This window comes from Salmo trutta, chromosome 2 (genome assembly GCF_901001165.1).
Source record: "Salmo trutta chromosome 2, fSalTru1.1, whole genome shotgun sequence".
NCBI classification, from domain to species: Eukaryota; Metazoa; Chordata; class Actinopteri; order Salmoniformes; family Salmonidae; genus Salmo; species Salmo trutta.
The window spans coordinates 70,882,381-70,903,379 of record NC_042958.1 but is presented as its reverse complement, the minus strand read 5'-3'; the positions used below and the strand labels follow the sequence as shown (position 1 = coordinate 70,903,379).

The window sequence follows — 20,999 nt, the reverse complement described above, 5'->3', positions numbered from 1 at the left end:
TATTTATACAGCCATTTCATACAAAGCAAGTGCAACTCAATGCACTCTATGCTAAAAAGAAAGAAACAAGAGGGAAATAAAATTACAAGGAGTATGAAACTTTAGTAAGGGGTGCTAGACCACTTGCATTTCTCAAAACACATTTCCAAGTTATTTTACAAACACATGATTAAAAGGGTTTAACAGTAGAAATGGGTTATAAACTAGAAATGTAAGTAATTAATTTCTGACTACTTATAAAAGTGAATAAACTCAGTAAACTCTCACTGTCAACTGCGTTTATTTTCAGCAAACTTCACATATTTGTATGAACATAACAAGATTCAACAACTGAGACATGTGTTCCACAGACATGTGACTAACACAAATGAAATAATGTGTCCCTGAACAAAGGGGAGGTCAAAATCAAAATTAACAGTAAGTATCTGGTGGCCACCAGCTGCATTAAGTACTGCAGTGCATCTCCTCCTCATGGACTGCACCAGATTTGCCAGTTCTTGCTGGGAGATGTTAACACACTCTTCCACCAAGGCACCTGCAAGTTCCCGGACATTTCTGGGGGGAATGGCCCTAGCCCTCACCCTCCGATCCAACAGGTCCCAGACGTGCTCAATGCGATTGAGATCCGGGCTCTTCGCTGGCCATGGCAGAACACTGACATTCCTGTCTTGCAGGAAATCACGCACAGAACGAGCAGTATGGCTGGTGGCATTGTCATGCTGGAGGGTCATGTCAGGATGAGCCTGCAGGAAGGGTACCACATGAGGGAGGAGGATGTCTTCCCTGTAACGCACAGTGTTGAGATTGCCTGCAATGACAACAAGCTCAGTCCGATGAGGCTGTGACACACCGCCCCAGACCATGACGGACCCTCCACCTCCAAATCTATCCCGCTCCAGAGTACAGGCCTCGGTGTAACGCTCATTCCTTCGACGATAAACGCGAATCCAACCATCACCCCTGGTGAGACAAAACCGCGACTCGTCAGTGAAGAGCACTTTTTGCCAGTCCTGTCTGGTCCAGCGACGGTGGGTTTGTGCCCATAGGCGACGTTGTTGACGGTGATGTCTGGTGAGGACCTGCCTTACAACAGGCCTACAAGCCCTCGGTCCAGCCTCTCTCAGCCTATTGCGGACAGTCTGAGCACTGATCGAGGGATTGCGCGTTCCTGGTGTAACTCGGGCAGTTGTTGTTGCTATCCTGTACCTGTCCTGCAGGTGTGATATTCGGATGTACCGATCCTGTGCAGGTGTTGTTACACGTGGTCTGCCACTGCGTGGACGATCAGCTGTCCGTCCTGTCTCCCTGTAGCGCTGTCTTAGGCGTCTCACAGTACAGACATTGCAATTTATTGCCCTGGCCACATCTGCAGTCCTCATGCCTCCTTGTAGCATGCCTAAGGCACGTTCACGCAGATGAGCAGGGACCATCCTGGGCATCTTTCTTTTGGTGTATTTCAGAGTCAGTAGAAAGGCCTCTTTAGTGTCCTAGTTTTCATAACTGTGACCTTAATTGCCTACCGTCTGTAAGCTGTTAGTGTCTTAACAACCGTTCCACACGTGCATGTTCATGGACTGTTTATGGTTCATTGAACAGGCATGGGAAACAGTGTTTAAACCCTTTACAATGAAGATCTGTGAAGTTACTTGGATTTTTATGAATTATCTTTGAGAGACAGGGTCCTGAAAACGGGGCGTTTCTTTTTTTGCTGAGTTTCTGTCCAACTTGGTCCTGCTTCTTAAAATACCACCAGCCCAGGACTTGACAGAACAATTATTTTCATCAAGAGAATTTAGACTCGGAGGTAATTGCAGATTTCTCGTTCACACATGGCTAAGGAGCAGCGACAGAAATCTTACCCTGAATTCTTTGCCAAATTTCCGCAGCTCTTCAATTTGCGACCTTTGCTGAATGGAGGGAGCTGAGTGGAAAGGGGGAGAGAAAGGGGGAGAGAAAGGATACAAAAAAGTTCTCATGCAGGAAAGAATGTGTGTTTTTGGCTGCACTTTTCTTTCAGACAGCACCTTATGGCAAACAAATGCTTTTCTACAGGAATACTCTTCTCATCGACGACAACAGCTAATTGACACACTAACATGCACACACTTTTTGAGGTGAGACACCGCAACGGGCAAACAGTTAAAAATAGGGGGTGGCCACTAGCCATCCTACCGACCAGAATATCTGCAGTCATTTTCTGTTCATTTCCCAAAGGTGTCTACATGTTGAATCAGCGCAAACAGTCACCGTTCATCGACACCCAGGAGGTGCTTTAACCGTTCGTTGTCGAGGTGTGTCTGACCTCTAATACACACGTTTCACAAACACACACCTTTACTCTTGCCATCTTCCGTGCTGCCTGGACTCTCTGCTGATCGTTCTTTGGCAGCCATACAGAGAATCTCGTTCACTGTAGAACAGACAGACAGAATGAGAGAGAGAGACAAAAACACACAGGGGACCAATTATCCCCTGGAAAACCCCAACCACTTGAACAGATTCCCACAAAACACCTGCCTGGTTCTTGTACAGGTGACCCTGTCCTGATGACAGTTGGGGGCCCTTTTCATTTCTTAATATAGACTCAATAAGCAAAATGAAAACAAATGGAGACCGGACGTGGAAGATGTAGTAGTGCTTTCAGCCAAATGTATGAAAGTTTGTTTTATAAATACCTATTATCATGAGCAATTTCATTGTCGTCACCACTACTGAACTACCACAAACTGTCTCCACTTGTTTATAAATATAGTTTGTTGATTGTTGTCATTGTTCGAACCATCAATGGGGAAGAGCAGGGCGAGGCCTGATGTTTTCTGGGCGGGCATGGAGACAGATGACGTGTCCAGGTACTGCACTGAGTCCTGCGAGCCAGATTTCGGGGAGCGGGAGGCTGAGGGAGGACAAGACAGAACAGAGGTCAGAATGAAAGACAATGAGTCGTTATAAATGGTTAGCATTTTTGTCTGTGTCTGAAATGGCACACTGTTCCCTTTAAAGTGCACCACTTTCTGCCCTGGCACCCTATTACCTATATAGGGTCAAAAGTATTGCACTATATACAGTTGAAGTCAGAAGTTTACATACACCTTAGCCAAATACATTTAAACTCAGTTTCACAATTCCTGACATTTAATCCGAGTAAAAAAAGCCATGTCTTAGGTCAGTCAGGATCACAACTTTATTTTAAGAATGTGAAATGTCAGAATAATAGTAGAGAATTATTTATTTCAGCTTTTATTTCTTTCATCACATTCCCAGTGGGTCAGAAGTTTACATACACTCAATTAGTATTTGGTAGCGTTGCCTTTAAATTGTTTAACTTGGGTCAAACGTTTCAGGTAACCTTCCACAAGCTTCGCACAATAAGTTGGGTGAATTTTGGCCCATTCCTCCTGACAGAGCTGGTGTAACTGAGTAAGATTTGTAGGCCTCCTTGCTCGCACACGCTTTTTCAGTTCTGCCCACACCTTTTCTATAGGATTGAGGTCAGGGCTTTGTGATGGCCACTCCAATACCTTGACTTTGTTGTCCTTAAGCCATTTTGCCACAACTTTGGAAGTATGCTTGGGGTCATTGTCCATTTGGAAGACCCATTTGCAACCAAGCTTTAACTTCCTGACTGATGAGATGTTGCTTCAATATATCCACGTAATTTTCCATCCTCATGATGCCATCTATTTTGTGAAGGGCACCAGTCCCTCCTGCAGCAAAGCACCCCCACAACATGATGCTGCCACCCCCGTGCTTCACGGTTGGGATGGTGTTCTTCGGTTTGCAAGCCTCCCCCTTTTTCCTCCAAACATAATGATGGTCATTATGGCCAAACAGTTCCATTTTTGTTTCATCAGACCAGAGGACATGTCTCCAAAAAGTACGATCTTTGTCCCCATGTGCAGTTGCAAACCGTAGTCTGGCTTTTTTATGGCAGTTTTGGAGCAGTGGCTTCTTCCTTGCTGAGCGGCCTTTCAGGCTGTCGATATAGGACTTGTTTTACTGTGGATATAGACACTTTTGTATCTGTTTCCTCCAGCATCTTCACAAGGTCCTTTGCTGTTGTTCTGGGATTGATTTGCACTTCTCGCACCAAAGTACGTTCATCTCTAGGAGACAGAACACGTCTCCTTCCTGAGCGGTATGATGGCTGCGTGGTCCGATGGTGTTTATACTTGCGTACTATTGTTTGTACAGACGAACGTGGTATCTTCAGGAATTTGGAAATTGCTCCCAAGGATGAATCAGACTTGTGGAGGTCCACAATTTATTTTCTGTTTCATGCACAAAGTAAATGTCCTAACCGACTTGCCAAAACTCTAGTTTGTAAACCTCTCTAGGGTAGGGGGCAGTATTTTCACATCCGGATAAAAAACGTACCCGATTTAATCTGGTTATTACTACTGCCCAGAAACTAGAATATGCATATAATTGTTTGATTTGGATAGAAAACACCCTAAAGTTTCTAAAACTGTTTGAATGGTGTCTGTGAGTATAACAGAACATATGGCAGGCCAAAACCTGAGAGGATTCTGTACAGGAAGTGTCCTCTCTGACCATTTCTTGGCCTTCTACACCCTCTTTATTGAAAACAGAGGATCTCTGCTGTAACGTGACACTTTCTAAGGCTCCCATAGGCTCTCAGAAGGCGCCAGAACGTTGAATGATGACTTTGCAGTCCATGGCTGAAAAACAGTAGCGCATTTGGATAGTGGTCGATCTGAGAACAATGAGACGGGTGCGCGCGTGCACGAGAAGAGTCCATTTTACATTTTCAATCTTTGAACGAAAAAGACGTCTCCCGGTCGGAATATTATAGCTATTTTACGAGAAAAATCGCATCAAAATTGATTTTAAACAGCGTTTGACATGCTTCGAAGTACGGTAATGGAATATTTTGACATTTTTTGTCACGATACGCGTCCGCGCGTCACCGTTCGGATAGTGTCTTGAACGCAAGAACAAAACAGGATATTTGAACATAACTATGGATTATTTTGAACCAAAACAACATTTGCATTCTGACGAAGAACAGCAAAGGTAATCCAATTTTTCTTATAGTAATTCTGAGTTTAGTGAACGCCAAACTTGGTGGGTGTCAAATTAGCTAGCCCGTGATGGCAAGCTATCTACTCAGAATATTGCAAAATGTGCTTTTGCCGAAAAGCTATTTTAAAATCTGACACCGCGATTGCATAAAGGAGTTCTGTATCTATAATTCTTAAAATAATTGTTATGTTTTTTGTGAACGTTTATTGTGAGTAATTTAGCAAATTCACCGGAGGTTTTCGGTATGTTTGCTAGTTCTGAACATCACATGCTAATGTAAAAATATGTTTTTTGATATAAATATGAACTTGATTGAACAAAACATGCATGTATTGTATAACATAATGTCCTAGGAGTGTCATCTGATGAAGATCATGAAAGGTTAGTGCTGCATTTAGCTGTGGTTTTGGTTTTTGTGACATTATATGCTAGCTTGAAAAATGGGTGTGTGATTATTTCTGGCTGGGTACTCTCCTGACATAATCTAATGTTTTGCTTTCGTTGTAAAGCCTTTTTGAAATCGGACAATGTGGTTAGATTAACGAGAGTCTTGTCTTTAAAATGGTGTAAAATAGTCATATGTTTGAGAAATTGAAGTAATAGCATTTCTAAGGTATTTGAATATCGCGCCACTCGATTCCACTGGCTGTTGACTAGGTGGGACGATTTCGTCCCACATACCCTAGAGAGGTTAACAAGAACTTTGTGGAGTGGTTGAAAAACAAGTTTTAATGATTCCAACCTAAGTATGTAAACTTCCGACTTCAACTGTATATAAGGAATAGTGTGCCATATCAGATGCATATGAAATGCGAGTTAGTAGTCGGTTTACTAACCAACATCTACCATTAGTAGCAATTCTCATTGGATTCATTGGACTTAAGTCTATGAGGCAGAATGTCTGTGTCTTGAGTTCTGGAGTGCGTCTTGAAGTGTGTAGACAAAGTGTGAGATGAAAGGCATAGTTGTATGTTAACCTGTGGACTGGGTGTGTGAGTTAGGTGTCCGGACCGGTCGGTTTGACTGGGCGGGTCTCTGTAATTTGGGAGACATCCTGGAAGACACTGAGGCAGGGAGAAAGAATAGAGGAGGTTCAATTTCCGGACAATCAACTGGCAATATATTATTGTAAGCTTCACCTATTACTTTTCAAGACTGCACACAGTGCAAACTTAAGAAATAAGGCCCGATGAGGACACAGCCCTTAACCGTGGTATATTGGCCATATATCACAAACCCCCGAGGTGCCTTATTGCTATTATAAACTGGTTACCAACACAATTAGAGCAGTAAAAATAAATGTTTTGTCATACCCGTGGTATACGGTCTAATATACCACGGTTGACAGCCAATCAGCATTCAGGGCTCGAACCACCCAGTCTATAAAAACAAATAATTAATGACTGCCATGTACACTTTCTGGAGTAACACATCCATGTAGACACACATATATCCCATTACAACACAGATAACTCCCCAAACACACACAAACACACACACTAATAACTTCACTCACCTCCGTTGACGGGCCTACCAGTGTCCGACAGAGACAGCGAGTTGGAATGGGGGGTGGGGGGACTAGTTGAAGAGGGGGCAGCGTTGGCCGAGGCCGGACTCCCGGGGGAGGTAGGGGCGTAGGGGCTGGCAGAGCCAGGGCTGCCCTGGGGGTGGTGGGGGGAGTAACCTCGGCCAGAGAGGGGGCTGCTGCACTCCGAGGAGGGGGGAGGGGGCTGGGGGCCACCAGTGGCCAAGGGCAGGTGAGGTTTGGGGGAGGAAGAGGAGGGAGGGGCTGAGCGGTAGCCGGCGCTCATGCGGTTGTGACCTTGGGGTCCGCCGCTTCCTCCTCCAGGGCCTCGCTCCGCCCGCTCGCGTTCTCCTCGCATGCTGCCCCCCGACACGCCCATCTCCCTAGCTCGCTGGGGTAACGGAATGTATTTGCCTTCCCTGAAAGAGAGAGAGAGAGAGAGATAAACAGAAAGAATGAGGGGGGTACTGTAGATCATGCTTTCCCCAATCCATCCACTGCTGCCAAAAACTTTCAGCATGATGAGGGGATCAGTTTGAGCAAGGTGAGGGGCAGAATCCCTAATCTTGATCACATAATGAGTAGTTAATTGGGATGCCAGTTGATTTGTAGATCAGCCATTCTACTCAGTCCGACTGAAATGTGGTCAATCTCAAATACACAAACCACTTAGCCAATAGTGACACCCCCCACACACTAGCCAAAGGCTACATCCCAATATTCCACCCTTCTCCCCAAGTGTGGACTTTTTTACTCATTTAAAAACATGAAATCATTGGCTAGAAAGAATTCATTTCCACCATTGTTGAATCCATGAAGTGCACACTTCTGGAAAAGGGTGGAGAATTGTGACATAGCTAAATAATACAGCCTGACCGGAGCACTCACCTGCAGACTATGCTGGGGCTGTCGCAGCCTTTCTCCCTCTCCCTGGGGCTTTCCCCCCCCCGCTCGCCACTGCGCACCACTGCGCTGTACTTGTCCTCCTCGCTCTTGCCCTCCTCGTTCTCCAACGAGACGCGGTGGCGGTACTGGGGGCTGGACTCGATCTCACTAGCCATGCGGGCGGCACGCGCTTCCCGCTGCCGGAAGCCCTCCGTGCTGCCCCTCTCCAGATGGACCCTGAGGGACAGGGAGGGAGATAGAGAGAGAAAAGGATAGAGAGATGGTGAAGATCAACACTATGCATAGATGCATACAAACAATCTGATAAAAGAATTGATAAGTTTAAAGATAATGATTAAATAATTCTACCCTGAAACGTAACCATTAGGGATTATAGGTTATGTAGCATGTATAAGGAATAATTAAAATATTAAACATAAGTCTAACTAGGTTGGACTGGGAAAGAGAGGAATGTGTGTTTCTAAGAAAACACCGAGAACAATTAAACTGTGTTTGATCCGACCTGGCTAGAACGCTGAGAATTTATGATAGGAGAAGGGAGTACCCGTCAAGGTTTCCCTAATCTCGGGGGAAGGGAACTGTCGGCTGGGTAGTGATATACAGTGTTGAGAACTCTGGAGAAGAAGATAACTCTCCTAAATGTTCGTGTGCATGTGTGTGCGTATGTAAGGAGCATGGTATAAAATGGATGTCTTTGTATATGAACTGGAGAGTGCCCTCGTGAATAAACATTGATTTGACTATTGTAAACTGGGAATTCTGTCTGTTTCATTTAAACCAGAACTTTACAAACTCTGGGTTGCAGACTGAGTAGATTAATTGAAGTTTATGAACATTGATAACAAAATTCTATATCACAATCATGTATGACGATCAGATCTGGGTTCAAATACTGTGTGTTTGCGCGAGTCTGCTTGGATTGCCAGATGGGCGAGATTTGCCATTTTGGGACTTCTCTATTGGATTATTAAAAGAGGCATGCTCAAACAGGAACAGATTAAGTATTTGAAATTATCTTTCAAGTATTTCAAACCCAGCTCTGATGGAGATTCTGGGGCATATTCTTTCAAAAGGTTGTCCTTTCGCTTAGACTCTGTTTAGGCCTTGAAGACTTATTGTTTTTTTTTTGTGTTGACATGGAGGTGGACTTACGTGTACATTGAGAGGCTGGAGTCATAGGTAGACTCAACACCGAAGTTCACCTTGTTGTAACGAAACATTTCGTTGGCATCCCAGCCGTTGGACTGAGGGAGAAAAAACTTTGTGAGTAAGTTGCCAAAGCCTGTGGCGGTAAGCTCTCCAGGTTGTGTGTCAATGGAGGCTCCTCAGAGGAGGAAAGGGAGGACCATCCTCCTCAGTGAATTTCATACAAATTTAAATAGTGAAACTATACTAAATATATTCACATCGCCAAATAATGAATTATAACACACTGTTTTGCAATGAAGGTCAGCAGTAGCCTCAACAGAACTCTCTGGGGTAGCTGGAGGACAAGTTTCTGTCCTCCTCTGGGCAAACTGACTTCAATACAAAACTTAGGAGGCTCATGGTTCTCACTCCCTTCCATAAACTTACACAATAATTATGATAACTTCCAGAGGATGTCCTCTAACCGATCAGAGCTCTTGCAGCATGAACTGACATCTTGTCTACCCGACCAAAGTAATCGAGAATGAATCTGGTACTGAATGAATTAGCTACAGGTAGCTAGAACTGTAGAGCATAAAATGTGGTGGTTAGTTGACTAAAAGAGAAAGACAATAGTTGAAAAGTTTTGAACAAAATCATTCAAAAATGGAGAGAGAACTAGCGATATTTGATTGTATTTATTATTTTATTTTTACTTTCACTTGTTTAGCTAGCGAAGGCAGCTAGTTAGTCTACTCAAACACCTAGCTCAAACAGAGAGGGATACTATGAAAGCTAGCTGGCTATCCAACACTGGAACGCTTCCAAATCAAGGTAAGCTTTTGGTTTTATACATTTATTGCCACCGGGGCCTGCCGGTGTAACTGCTAAACTGCTTGCAGTACTGCACGATTGTAGCGGGTTTACTAACGCGTTAGTTATAGTAGCGATGTAGACAGTGTGTAGCGTTTGAAATTCACAAGCGAAGGGAAAAGGTGAGAGGAGACCGCACAGATGCGAGAAGGCATTATACCACGAGCAAAGTGATCATGCAGTTTGTATATGGCAGCTATGAAAGTGAACCGTGTTTGCGGGTGATCAGGGGTGTATTCATTCCGCTGATTGTGTTAAATGTTTCTTAAACGGAACGGGGATAAACATACCTGAATTTATCCAACAGAAACTTTCATTTTCAACTGTTGGACTAATGACTACACCCTAGATCAGCTAGATGCATGCAAGAGTGTGCAAGGCGGTAGAGGGCGGGTCCCCAACAGAGGTCATTGCGGAGCTGTCTGTATTTTTCATGCTGCGGCCTGGAGCGGGCAGACAGACGACTCTGGGCAAAAAATATTTTTGTTGTCCCTCAGATTATGTGGAAACTGTCATCTTTCTTTGTACGCATTAAAGCAAATGTATGCTTGATCCGTAAATGTGGTCGCAATTTTCGGAGCCTCCGGAGGCATGCAGAAGCCAACTCAAGCTCCGTACCGCATCACCGTGCGCCTCTCAAATTGTGAAACAATGCAGAGGGTGCCGTATATCTCTGCATTGACATGATTGATTGACGGTAGGTGGAGGTGGTACGTCCTGTATAAGCACAAACTCACTTCCTTGACAACTTCCTACACAATAGCTCTGCTCCGCTAAGCGCAAGAAGTATGTGTCAAGAGTTCACCTAGGGGTCATGATAGGGGCTGTACCAAATGATTGATGTATTAGAATAATTGATTATGCTTATATTGTTTTTACCAGATGGGGTTGGGATTATAAGATCCTTCCCCCCTTACATTTATAGGGTCCCAGTCTACAGATTAACAATATATATACATTATGAGGTTTAAATATTGTTCCACAGTTGTTTTCTAGTTGTCTCTCTGCCTCTTATAAAGAGACCCCTCTGAGAAATGTGTGACTGAGACAGAACTCTGCAGGGGAGTGTAGGAGGTAAGACTAGTCAGACATTCCACTATAAATCAACTTAGACATTTACTGGTAAGTTTTTAGATAACACTAAAAGCCTTGTTTATATAGCTGTGTAGGCTTGGTTTTGGTCACATGAGTAAAAGGTAATGACGTAGGCAGTGACATCGCTAGGGCTGAACTTCGGGTTTAATAAAACAACATGGGACCTTTTCTTTGATGCAGAACTTACTCGGAAACATGCGTACTATGTTCCTGATTGTCAACTTCTGTCTAAAATTGCATTAATAAAGCTTTTGAATGATTTAATTAAAGATATTGTCATACTGCTAATTTCACCAATGAACCAATGATTGACAAGGAACAAGGAAACGAACTCCAACTTATGAACGCCCTGAAGTCTGGAGGCTGCGCCTCAGTAAACCCTGTACGGCCACTTCAGATGTTGGATGACCATGCAGAGCCTTTTAGCCTACCTATTGTATTAAAAGCACATCTTTTTTTGCATTATTCACACACTCAGAATTCACTGCTTCACCTTCAGTAGCCTACCTCTTCTCTCCTAGCTGGGCGTGCGAGTTCATGGGTGGAGAACCACGTGGTAGTTCAATTCACATCAAGTTGACTTAAATATAATTAGACTGTAGTTTACTACAGCGTCTGCAAATAAATACTGATCGTGGAAAGAAATGGAGCTCAACCAACGTGAGTCGAGGTGTAATCAGAAAATATAATAATTGAAAATGAAAAGGCACAACGTGCCTATAGGTCAGGCTATAATGGTGAGTGAGCACTGCAACTTTATCATTTTCAATAAGTATTGATTACCCATTTGTTTGTCTCTGCCTGCAAATCGGCCTCCTAAAAGGTAGCCTATATTCTATAGCAAAATGTAGCATCATTCTTCCTACTTCAAGTTCAGTAGCCATACGTAAGAGGTCCGGTGCGGTTTTAATTAAATTGAGTAGGCTAGAGCCTATGTGTGGATGTAGAAGCACTGGGCAGATATCTTTACAATAAAATGTAGAGTTGAAGTCGGAAGTTTACATACACTTAGGTTGGAGTCATTAAAACTCCTGTTTCAACCACTCCACAAATGTCTTGTTAATTAACAAAACTATAGTTTTGGCAAGTCCGTTAGGACATCTACTTTGTGTTCGACAAGTAATCTTTCCAACAATTGTTTACAGACAGATTATTTCGCTTATAATTAATTCACTGTATCACAATTCCAGTGGGTCAAAAGTTTACATACACTAAGTTGACTGTGCCTTTAAACAGCTTGGAACATTCCAGAAAATGATGTCATGGCTTTAGAAGCTTCTGATAGGCTAATTGACATCATTTGAGTCAATTGGAGGTGTACGTGTGGACGTATTTCAAGGCCTACCTTCAAACTCAGTGTCTCTTTGCTTGACATCATGGGAAAATTATATCAGCCAAGACCTCAGAAAAAAAATTGTAGACCTCGACAAGTCTGGTTCATCCTTGGGAACAATTTCCAATTTCCAAATAGTACGCATGTATAAACACAATGGGACCACACAGCCGTCATACCGCTCAGGAAGGAGACGCGTTCTGTCTCCTAAAGATGAACATAATTTGGTGCAAAAAGTGCAAATCAATCCCAGAACAACAGCAAAGGACCTTGTGAAGGTGCTGGAGGAAACAGGTACAAAAGTATCTATATCCACAGTAAAACGAGTCCTATATCGACATAACCTGAAAGGCCGCTCAGCAAGGAAGAAGCCACTGCTCCAAACCCGCCATAAAAAAGCCAGACTAGGATTAAATGTCTGGAATTGTGAAAAACTGAGTTTAAATGAATTTGGCTAAGGTGTATGTAAACTTCCGACTTCAACTGTACTTCCTACATATGATTAGGCTATAGTTTACTACATTGCCTAGAAATAAATATGAAATCACCCATATTTCTCTGTCTAAAAATCCTCCCACTACGAAAAGGTAGGCTTTAAAAATAGCTCAAGAGAAAGGGCAAATCTCTCCAACTATGCTCTCTTAAACTACATTTAGCATATTGGCTGATGTAATACAGATAGCCTAATATAAATGGGCCACGTGAGAATCTCTAGTATGTTAACCTATTTCTTAAGTTATTTTTGTGCATTTGATATTGCCTATGGGGCGCAAAATTGCTGGGACCATGGCGGGCAAGTGAGCTGCGTCACATACGCCTAATATAATATCGCTGTTTGGGACCAGTTCTCGTGGTAGCGGGTGGAAGTCGGACTGAAAAGGCAGCAGGTGCGGGCGGGGTGTGGTATGAAAAGCTGCGGGTGTTGCCGGGAGCGGGATGAAGAAAACAGTCCCATGCAGACCTCTACAAGGCAGTATTGAATGTGTCACTGTAACCTTGCTTACTCAAATTTATTCTTCTTCTCGAGAGAGGAAGGCTAGGTTGTAGCAACCTCATGATGGGTATCGGGAAAATTTGAGTATCATGTAGTAGCCTAAACCTATCAATGTTACATTGAGTTGGGTGAATGGAATATGAATGCTAGTCATCCAATATGCTGAAATAGAAATAAGGCCCATCAAAAATGTAATCATCCTCCCTCATCTGAAAAAGGCACAGACCGCCACTGGTGTTTGTGTGTCAAAAAGAGTGATGGTGTGTGTGATTGTCAGAGTGAGTGAGCGAGTATAAGCGTTGGTATGTGTGCATACACATAAGCGTGTTAGACTCACAGCATCGTTCTCCAAATCGAAGGCCTCTCCGTTGCCATCTCCTCCCTCCCACCTCTGCAGCACCTTCTCTTTGTGTTCCCCATTGACACGGGTCGAGCTGATGGACGCGTCTGTGAACGTGTCTGCACGTACAGGGTACAAACACAACCATTATCCAAAAAGTAATGCGTGAGAAGAGGAAGAGGTATATCTCTTTATATGACCCATAAACTGTCCCCACAACGTGCGTTTATCGTAAGCAGACAACACATTACATTCTTACACACCGTTACTATGACCCCATGCAAATGACCCTAACTTCTTATTAGTTTAGCCCTCAGATGTCAACTTGGAATTTTGCCTTAAAGGAATAATCCACTCAAAATCCCCTTTACTTGTTTTATTAGTCCATCGTTGATACAGTCCCAAAAGGTTTCGCATTACAGCAATCATGTTTTCAAGATATAGTACTTTCAAAAAGCAAATTGCCACATCATCATGATGTCACCTGCATCATTCAAATAATAGCCTACCCTCGATATTTATTTGCATGGCGATCATCACCGTGCACTTAACCATCCTTTGTGATGAAGTTATGAAATAAGTTATGAGGTTCATCATATCTTATTCTACATAACTATGCTTTTCCACATCGTGGTGGAGGAGGTGGTAGTAGTAGTACAACGTAACATATCATTGCGTGACTCCAAGTTTAGTGCGACATGATGGTTTTTATATAAATATTTGCATATAAAAAGCGTGTCCACCGCAATTGTCGCATAATCTATTTCACCGCCAAAAAAGTATCCACTCTTGTATTTTGTTTCGTCGACATCAGGACATTTTACTGACACATTTCCTGTTTCCATCAGGGCTGTCGGGACTTTTTATATGCGTCAGGTAATTCATCCAAATGAAATAGTTGGATGGAAACCTGGTTAAAGTAACCATCAACAATGACCTACAAATCCATGAAACCGCTCGTCCCTTACCGGACAATGCAGACAATCTACACGTTGATCAAACACTAACCTATAACACATCCCTCCCTCCGTCCAACCCTCCCGATCCCACTTCTCCCTAGCTGTCTCAATTGCTTCAAAGTTCGTCCTTCTTCCTCTGCACTTGCAAAGTGAAAACAATATGATGGAAGATCATCATTAGGTTGGCTTTCACCTGGTCTGTTCTTATAGATTAGTGAAGATGAAAGAGGTGTGGGGATGACAGATTTTATACAATTGAGAAAAAAAAACCCTCATCTGTACCTCTGGTGGCGTAGTTTAGGTCCACGTCTCGGCAGGTCATGGTGACCACATCGTAAGAGCTGAAGACCATGGTGTCGGTGATCTCCTCCCTCCGGGGCAGGGCAGGCCTCTCGTCTTCGCCGCGCTTGTGGACTGCGTCCACTGCCAGCTCACACTGCAGACAGAAGAACATTTAAGTCAAAGGGAAGTAGGGCTTGTTAAGTTCATGTTTTAAGTATCCCTATATGTCTGTTATTACGGTGCTATCACTCAGTCAAGAGTGCGCCTGCACAGGAAGTCTAGTTATTGATGGACTTAGCCTTGAGTGGAATGGCTACCTTGTAGTGTTTTAACACAGTATAGTAAACTTTGTTAAACTGGAACCTTGTCGTTGTGTCATTTCGAGTTAACAGGGCTGACCCCAACAAAAAATACCTTAAATCGACCAAGAGCCGTCGTCAGTTCTTTCGACTAATCGATTGGTTGACATTTAGAAAAGTGTATTTTTCCATATATAGACACACCCTGTGTGTTTAATTAAATCAACTACACACACACAAAAATATATATACAGCACCAAATCAAAAAAGTTAGGACACCTACTCATTCCAGGGTTTTACTTTATTTTTAGTATTTTCTACATAATAAATAATAATAATGAAGACATCAAAACTATGAAATAACACACATGGAATCATGTTCTTCAAAGTAGCCACCCTTTGCCTTAATGACAGCTTTGCACACTCTTGGCATTCTCTCAACCAGCTTCACCTGGAAACTTTTCCAACAGTCTTGAATGAGTTCCCACATATTTTTGGACACACTTACTCATTCAAGGGTTTTTCTTTATTTTTACTATTTTCTACATTGTAGAATAATAGTGAAGACATCAAAACTATGAAATAACACACATGGAATCATGTAGTAACCAAAACAGTGCTAAACAAATCAAAATATACACTGCTCAAAAAAATAAAGGGAACACAAACACAATGTAACTCCAAGTCAATCACACTTCTGTGAAATCCAACTGTCCACTTAGGAAGCAACACTGATTGACAATACATTTCACATGCTGTTGTGCAAATGGAATAGAGAACAGGTGGAAATTATAGGCAATTAGCAAGACACCCCCAATAAAGGAGTGGTTCTGCAGGTGGGGACCACAGACCACTTCTCAGTTCCTATGCTTCCTGGCTGATGTTTTGGTCACTTTTGAATGCTGGCGGTGCTTTCACTCTAGTGGTAGCATGACACGGAGTCTACAACCCACACAAGTGGCTCAGGTAGTGCAGCTCATCCAGGATGGCACATCAATGCGAGCTGTGGCAAGAAGGTTTGCTGTGTCTGTCAGCGTAGTGTCCAGAGCATGGAGGCGCTACCAGGAGACAGGCCAGTACATCAGGAGACGTGGACGAGGCCGTAGGAGGGCAACAACCCAGCAGCAGGACCGCTACCTCCGCCTTTGTGCAAGGAGGAGCAGGAGAAGCACTGCCAGAGCCCTGCAAAATGACCTCCAGCAGGCCACAAATGTGCATGTGTCTGCTCAAACGGTCAGAAACAGACTCCATGAGGGTGGTATGAGGGCCCGACGTCCACAGGTGGGGGTTGTGCTTACAGCCCAACACCGTGCAGTACGTTTGGCATTTGCCAGAGAACACCAAGATTGGCAAATTCGCCACTGGCGCCCTGTGCTCTTCACAGATGAAAGCAGGTTCACACTAAGCACATGTGACAGACGTGACAGAGTCTGGAGACGCCGTGGAGAGCGTTCTGCTGCCTGCAACATCCTCCAGCATGACCGGTTTGACGGTGGGTCAGTCATGGTGTGGGGTGGCATTTCTTTGGGGGGCCGCACAGCCCTCCATTTGCTCGCCAGAGGAATCCTGACTGCCATTAGGTACCGAGATGAGATCCTCAGACCCCTTGTGAGACCATATGCTGGTGCGGTTAGCCCTGGGTTCCTCCTAATGCAAGACAATGCTAGACCTCATGTGGCTGGAGTGTGTCAGCAGTTCCTGCAAGAGGAAGGCATTGATGCTATGGACTGGCCCGCCCGTTCCCCAGACCTGAATCCAATTGAGCACATCTGGGACATCATGTCTCGCTCCATCCACCAACGCCACGTTGCACCACAGACTGTCCAGGAGTTGGCGGATGCTTTAGTCCAGGTCTGGGAGGAGATCCCTCAGGAGACCATCCGCCACCTCATCAGGAGCATGCCCAGGCGTTGTAGGGAGGTCATACAGGCACGTGGAGGCCACACACACTACTGAGCCTCATTTTGACTTGTTTTAAGGACATTACATCAAAGTTGGATCAGCCTGTAGTGTGGTTTTCCACTTTAATTTTGAGTGTGACTCCAAATCCAGACCTCCATGGGTTGATAAATTGGATTTCCATTGATTATTTTTGTGTGATTTTGTTGTCAGCACATTCAACTATGTAAAGAAAAAAGTATTTAATAAGATTATTTCTTTCATTCAGATCTAGGATGTGTTGTTAAGTGTTCCCTTTATTTTTTTGAGCAGTATATTTTATATTTGAGATTCTTCAAAGTAGCCAACCTTTGTCTTGACAGCTTTGCACACTCTTGGCATTCTCTCAACCAGCTTCACGAGGTAGTCACCAGGAATGCATTTCACTTAACAGGTGTGCCTTGTTAAAAGTTCATTTGTCTGAGCCAATCAGTTGTGTTATGACAAGGTAGGGGTGGTATACAGAAGATGGTCTTTTACCAAATAGGGCTAAGTCCATATTATGACAAGAACAGCTCAAATAAGCAAAGAGAAACGACAGTCCATCAAAACTAAGACATGAAGGTCAGTCAATGCGGAAAATGTCAAGAATTTTGAAAGTTTCTTCAAGTGCAGTCTCAAAAAACATCAAGCGCTATGATGAAACTGGCTCTCATGAGTACCGCCACAGGAAAGGAAGACCCAGAGTTACAGTACCTCCGCTGCAGAGGATAAGTTAGAGTTACCAGCCACAGAAATTGCATCCCAAATACAGCATTCTGCAGCGATACGCCATGCCATCTGTTTTGCGCTTCGAGGGACTTTCATTTGTTTTTCAACAGGACAATGACACCACATACCTCAAGGCTGTTTAAGGGCTATTTGACCAAGAAGGAGAGTGATGGAGTGCTGCATCAGATGACCTGGCCTCCACAATCCCCCGACATCAACCTAATCGAGATGGTTTGGGATGGGTTGGGATGGGTTGGACCGCAGAGTGAAGGAAAAACAGCCAACGACTGCACAGCATATCTGGGAACTCCATCAAGACTGTTGGAAAAGCATTCCAAGTGAAGCTGGTTGAGAGAATGCCAAGAGTGTGCAAAGCTGTCATCAACACCAAGGGTGGCTGCTTTGAAGAATCTAAAATATATTTTGATTTGTTTAACACTTTATTTGATTACTACATGATTCCATGTGTTAATTCATAGTGTTGATGTATTCACTATTATTCTACAATGTAGAAAATAGTAAAGACAAGAAAAACCCTGAAATGAGTACAGTTAAAGTCGGAGGTTTACATACACCTTAGCCAAATACATTTAAACTCCGTTTTTCACAATTCCTGACATTTAATCAGAGTAAAGAATCCCTGTCTTAGGTCAGTTAGGATCACCACTTTATTTTAAGAATGTGAAATGTCAGAATAATAGTAGAGAGAATTATTTATTTCAGCTTTTATTTCTTTCATCACATTCCCAATGGGTCAGAAGTTTACATACACTCAATTAGTATTTGGTAGCATTTCCTTTAAATTGCTTAACTTGGGTCAAATGTTTCAGGTAGCCTTCCACATGCTTCCCACAATAAGTGGGGTGAATTTTGGCCCATTCCTCCTGACAGAGCTGGTGTAACTGAGTCAGGTTTGTAGGCCTCCTTGCTCACACACACTTTATCAGTTCTGCCTACAAATGTTCTATAGGATTGAGGTCAGGGCTTTGTGATGGTCACTCCAGTACCTTGACTTTGTTGTCCTTAAGCCATTTTGCCACAACTTTGGAAGTATGCTTGGGGTCATTGTCCATTTGGAAGACCCATTTGCCACCAAGCTTGAACTTCCTGACTGATGTCTTGAGATGTTGCTTCAATATATCCACATAATTTTCCATCCTCATGATGCCATCTATTTTGTGAAGTGCACCAGTCCCTCCTGCAGTAAAGCACCCCTACAACATGACGCTGCCACCCCTGTCCTTCACGGTTGGGATGGTGTTCTTCGGCTTGCAAGCCTCCCCCTTTTTCCTCCAAACATAACGATGGTCATTATGGCCAAACAGTTCTATTTTTGTTTCATCAGACCAGAGGATATTTCTCCAAAATGTATGATCTTTGTCCCCATGCGCAGTTGCAAACCGTAGTCTGGCTTTTTTATGGCAGTTTTGGAGCAGTGGCTTCTTCCTTGCTGAGCGGCCTTTCAGGTTATGTCGATATAGGACTCGTTTTACTGTGGGTATAGATACTTTTGTATCTGTTTCCTCCAGCATCTTCACAAGGTCCTTTGCTGTTGTTCTGGGATTGATTTGCACTTTCGCACCAAAGTATGTTCATGCCGGTATGACGGCTGCATACTATTGTTTGTACAGATGAACGTGGTACCTTCAGGCGTTTGGAAATTGCTCCCAAGGATGAACCAGACTTACAGAGGTCTACAATTTTTTTTCTGAGGTCTTGGCTGATTTCTTTTGATTTTCCCATGATGTCAAGCAAAGAGGCACTGAGTTTGAAGGTAGGCACAGTCAACTTAGTGTATGTAAACTTCTGACCCACTGGAATTGTGATACAGTGAATAAGTGAGATAATCTGTCTGTAAACAATTGTTGGAAAAATGACTTGTGTCATTCACAAAGTAGATGTCCTAACCGACTTGCCAAAACTATAGTTTGTTCACAAGAAATTTGTGGAGTGGTTGAAAAACGAGTTAATGACTCCAACCTCAGTGTATGTAAACTTCCGACTTCAACTGTAGGTGTGTCCAAACTTTTGACTGGTACTGTGTGTGTGTGTGTGTGTGTGTGTATGTGTATATATATATATATATATATAATGTTGATCCCATGTTTCATGAGCTGAAATAACAGATCGCAATATGAAACAATTTAAAAGATTTTACTGATTTACAGTTCATAAGGAAATCAGTCAATTGAAAATAAATGAGGCCCTAATCTATGGCTTTCACATGACTGGGAATACAGATATGCAGCTGTTAGTCGTAGATACCTTTAAAAAGGTAGGAGCTTGGATCAGAAAACCAGTGACCACCATTTGCCTCATGCAGCGCAACATCTCCTTTGCATAGAGTTGATCAGGCTTTTGATTGTGGTCTGTGAAATGTTGTCCCAATCCTCTTCAATGGCTGTGCGAAGTTGCTGGATATTGGCGGGAACTGGAACACGCTCTCGTACACGTCGATCCAGAGCATCCCACGTGAGTATATGCAGGCAATGGAAGAACTGGGACATTTTCAGCTTCTAGGAATTATGGACAGATCCTTGCGTCATGGGGCCATGCATTATCATGATGAAAAAAAGAGCTGATAGCGGCGGATGAATGGCACGACAATGGACCTGGGGATCTCGTCACGTTATCTCTATGCATTCAAATTGCCATCGATAAAATGCAATTGTGTTCGTTGTCCGTAGTTTATGCCTTCCCATACCATAATCCCACAGCCACCATGGGGCACTCTGTTCACAACGTTTACATCAGCAAACCGACCAGTCGACTAAATGGAGTCAACCCTAGAGGGAAGACGACCTTCTTTAGACCATAAGGACTAGTAGAGACATCAGAGCCGCGAACACAAACCCTGGTCAAGAACTACAGAGTGTGGCTTGGATCTTAGAGACTTTCATGTACTTACCCGTGAGCCGAGGGTCTTGAAGATGCCCTCGTACACGTTGCCGTTCTTCACTCTTACGTCACAGGTGGAGCCCTGTAAAGGAGGCAAAAAAGAGAGGGGCATGGAGGGAGGTATGTAGGCAGGAGAATGAGAGAAGGGGCAGGAGATTGAAGAAAATACTAACAAACTCTGATGAGCCATTTCAACAACAACATGGTTTGCTATAACAAGATGCTAAATGTCCATGCAGACATAGCCCTGAGAAATGGCTGTAGACGCCATTGAATTCTAGCCATGTCTCAGGACTAAAACAGACAACAACAAAAAAACTGACCAGTGTTAAAAATGACTCACCACCACAGCTGTGAGGAAATGTATCATTCTGGCATTGTTGTAAACGCCCTCAAACACCTAGGAAAGGGACCAGAACATTCACCTTAAAGGAAACTCCATTCATTAGACTGCAGCTTTGTGCAGTATGGCCGATGATTCAGAAATCGATGACAATATATGTGATCTTCAAATATCGACAAAAAATACACACTGCTTTCAAACGGAGAAGAGATGTTAGTTGCGTGTCTATTTCCTAACTGATATAATACAACAGTTGAAGACATAAAAAAACTGAAAACAACATTAAAATGTACTGAACGGGGATGTATTTCAAAACAAAACCAGGGGGTAAT

At 43.3% G+C, this 20,999-nt stretch overlaps 1 protein-coding gene across 5 annotated transcripts in view; it reads right to left on the bottom strand.

Moving 5' to 3' along the window:
- LOC115162349 (ataxin-2-like protein) overlaps nt 1-20,999 on the bottom strand; it is a 57,606-nt gene that overhangs the window by 10,227 nt on the left and 26,380 nt on the right. For 4 of the 5 annotated variants that reach the window (XM_029713572.1, XM_029713582.1, XM_029713563.1 and 1 more), the window contains 11 exons: nt 20,668-20,724; nt 20,335-20,406; nt 14,479-14,632; nt 13,235-13,356; nt 8,627-8,718; nt 7,457-7,690; nt 6,560-6,987; nt 6,021-6,107; nt 2,780-2,893; nt 2,333-2,410; nt 1,860-1,921 (listed from right to left, as the gene is read on the bottom strand). In XM_029713572.1, the coding sequence (XP_029569432.1) occupies nt 1,860-1,921; nt 2,333-2,410; nt 2,780-2,893; nt 6,021-6,107; nt 6,560-6,987; nt 7,457-7,690; nt 8,627-8,718; nt 13,235-13,356; nt 14,479-14,632; nt 20,335-20,406; nt 20,668-20,724 (1,500 nt within the window). Of the gene's footprint in view, nt 1-1,859; nt 1,922-2,332; nt 2,411-2,779; nt 2,894-6,020; nt 6,108-6,559; nt 6,988-7,456; nt 7,691-8,626; nt 8,719-9,049; nt 9,428-13,234; nt 13,357-14,478; nt 14,633-20,334; nt 20,407-20,667; nt 20,725-20,999 lie in introns of those variants that run through there. The other variant, XM_029713598.1, reaches the window with a different exon arrangement.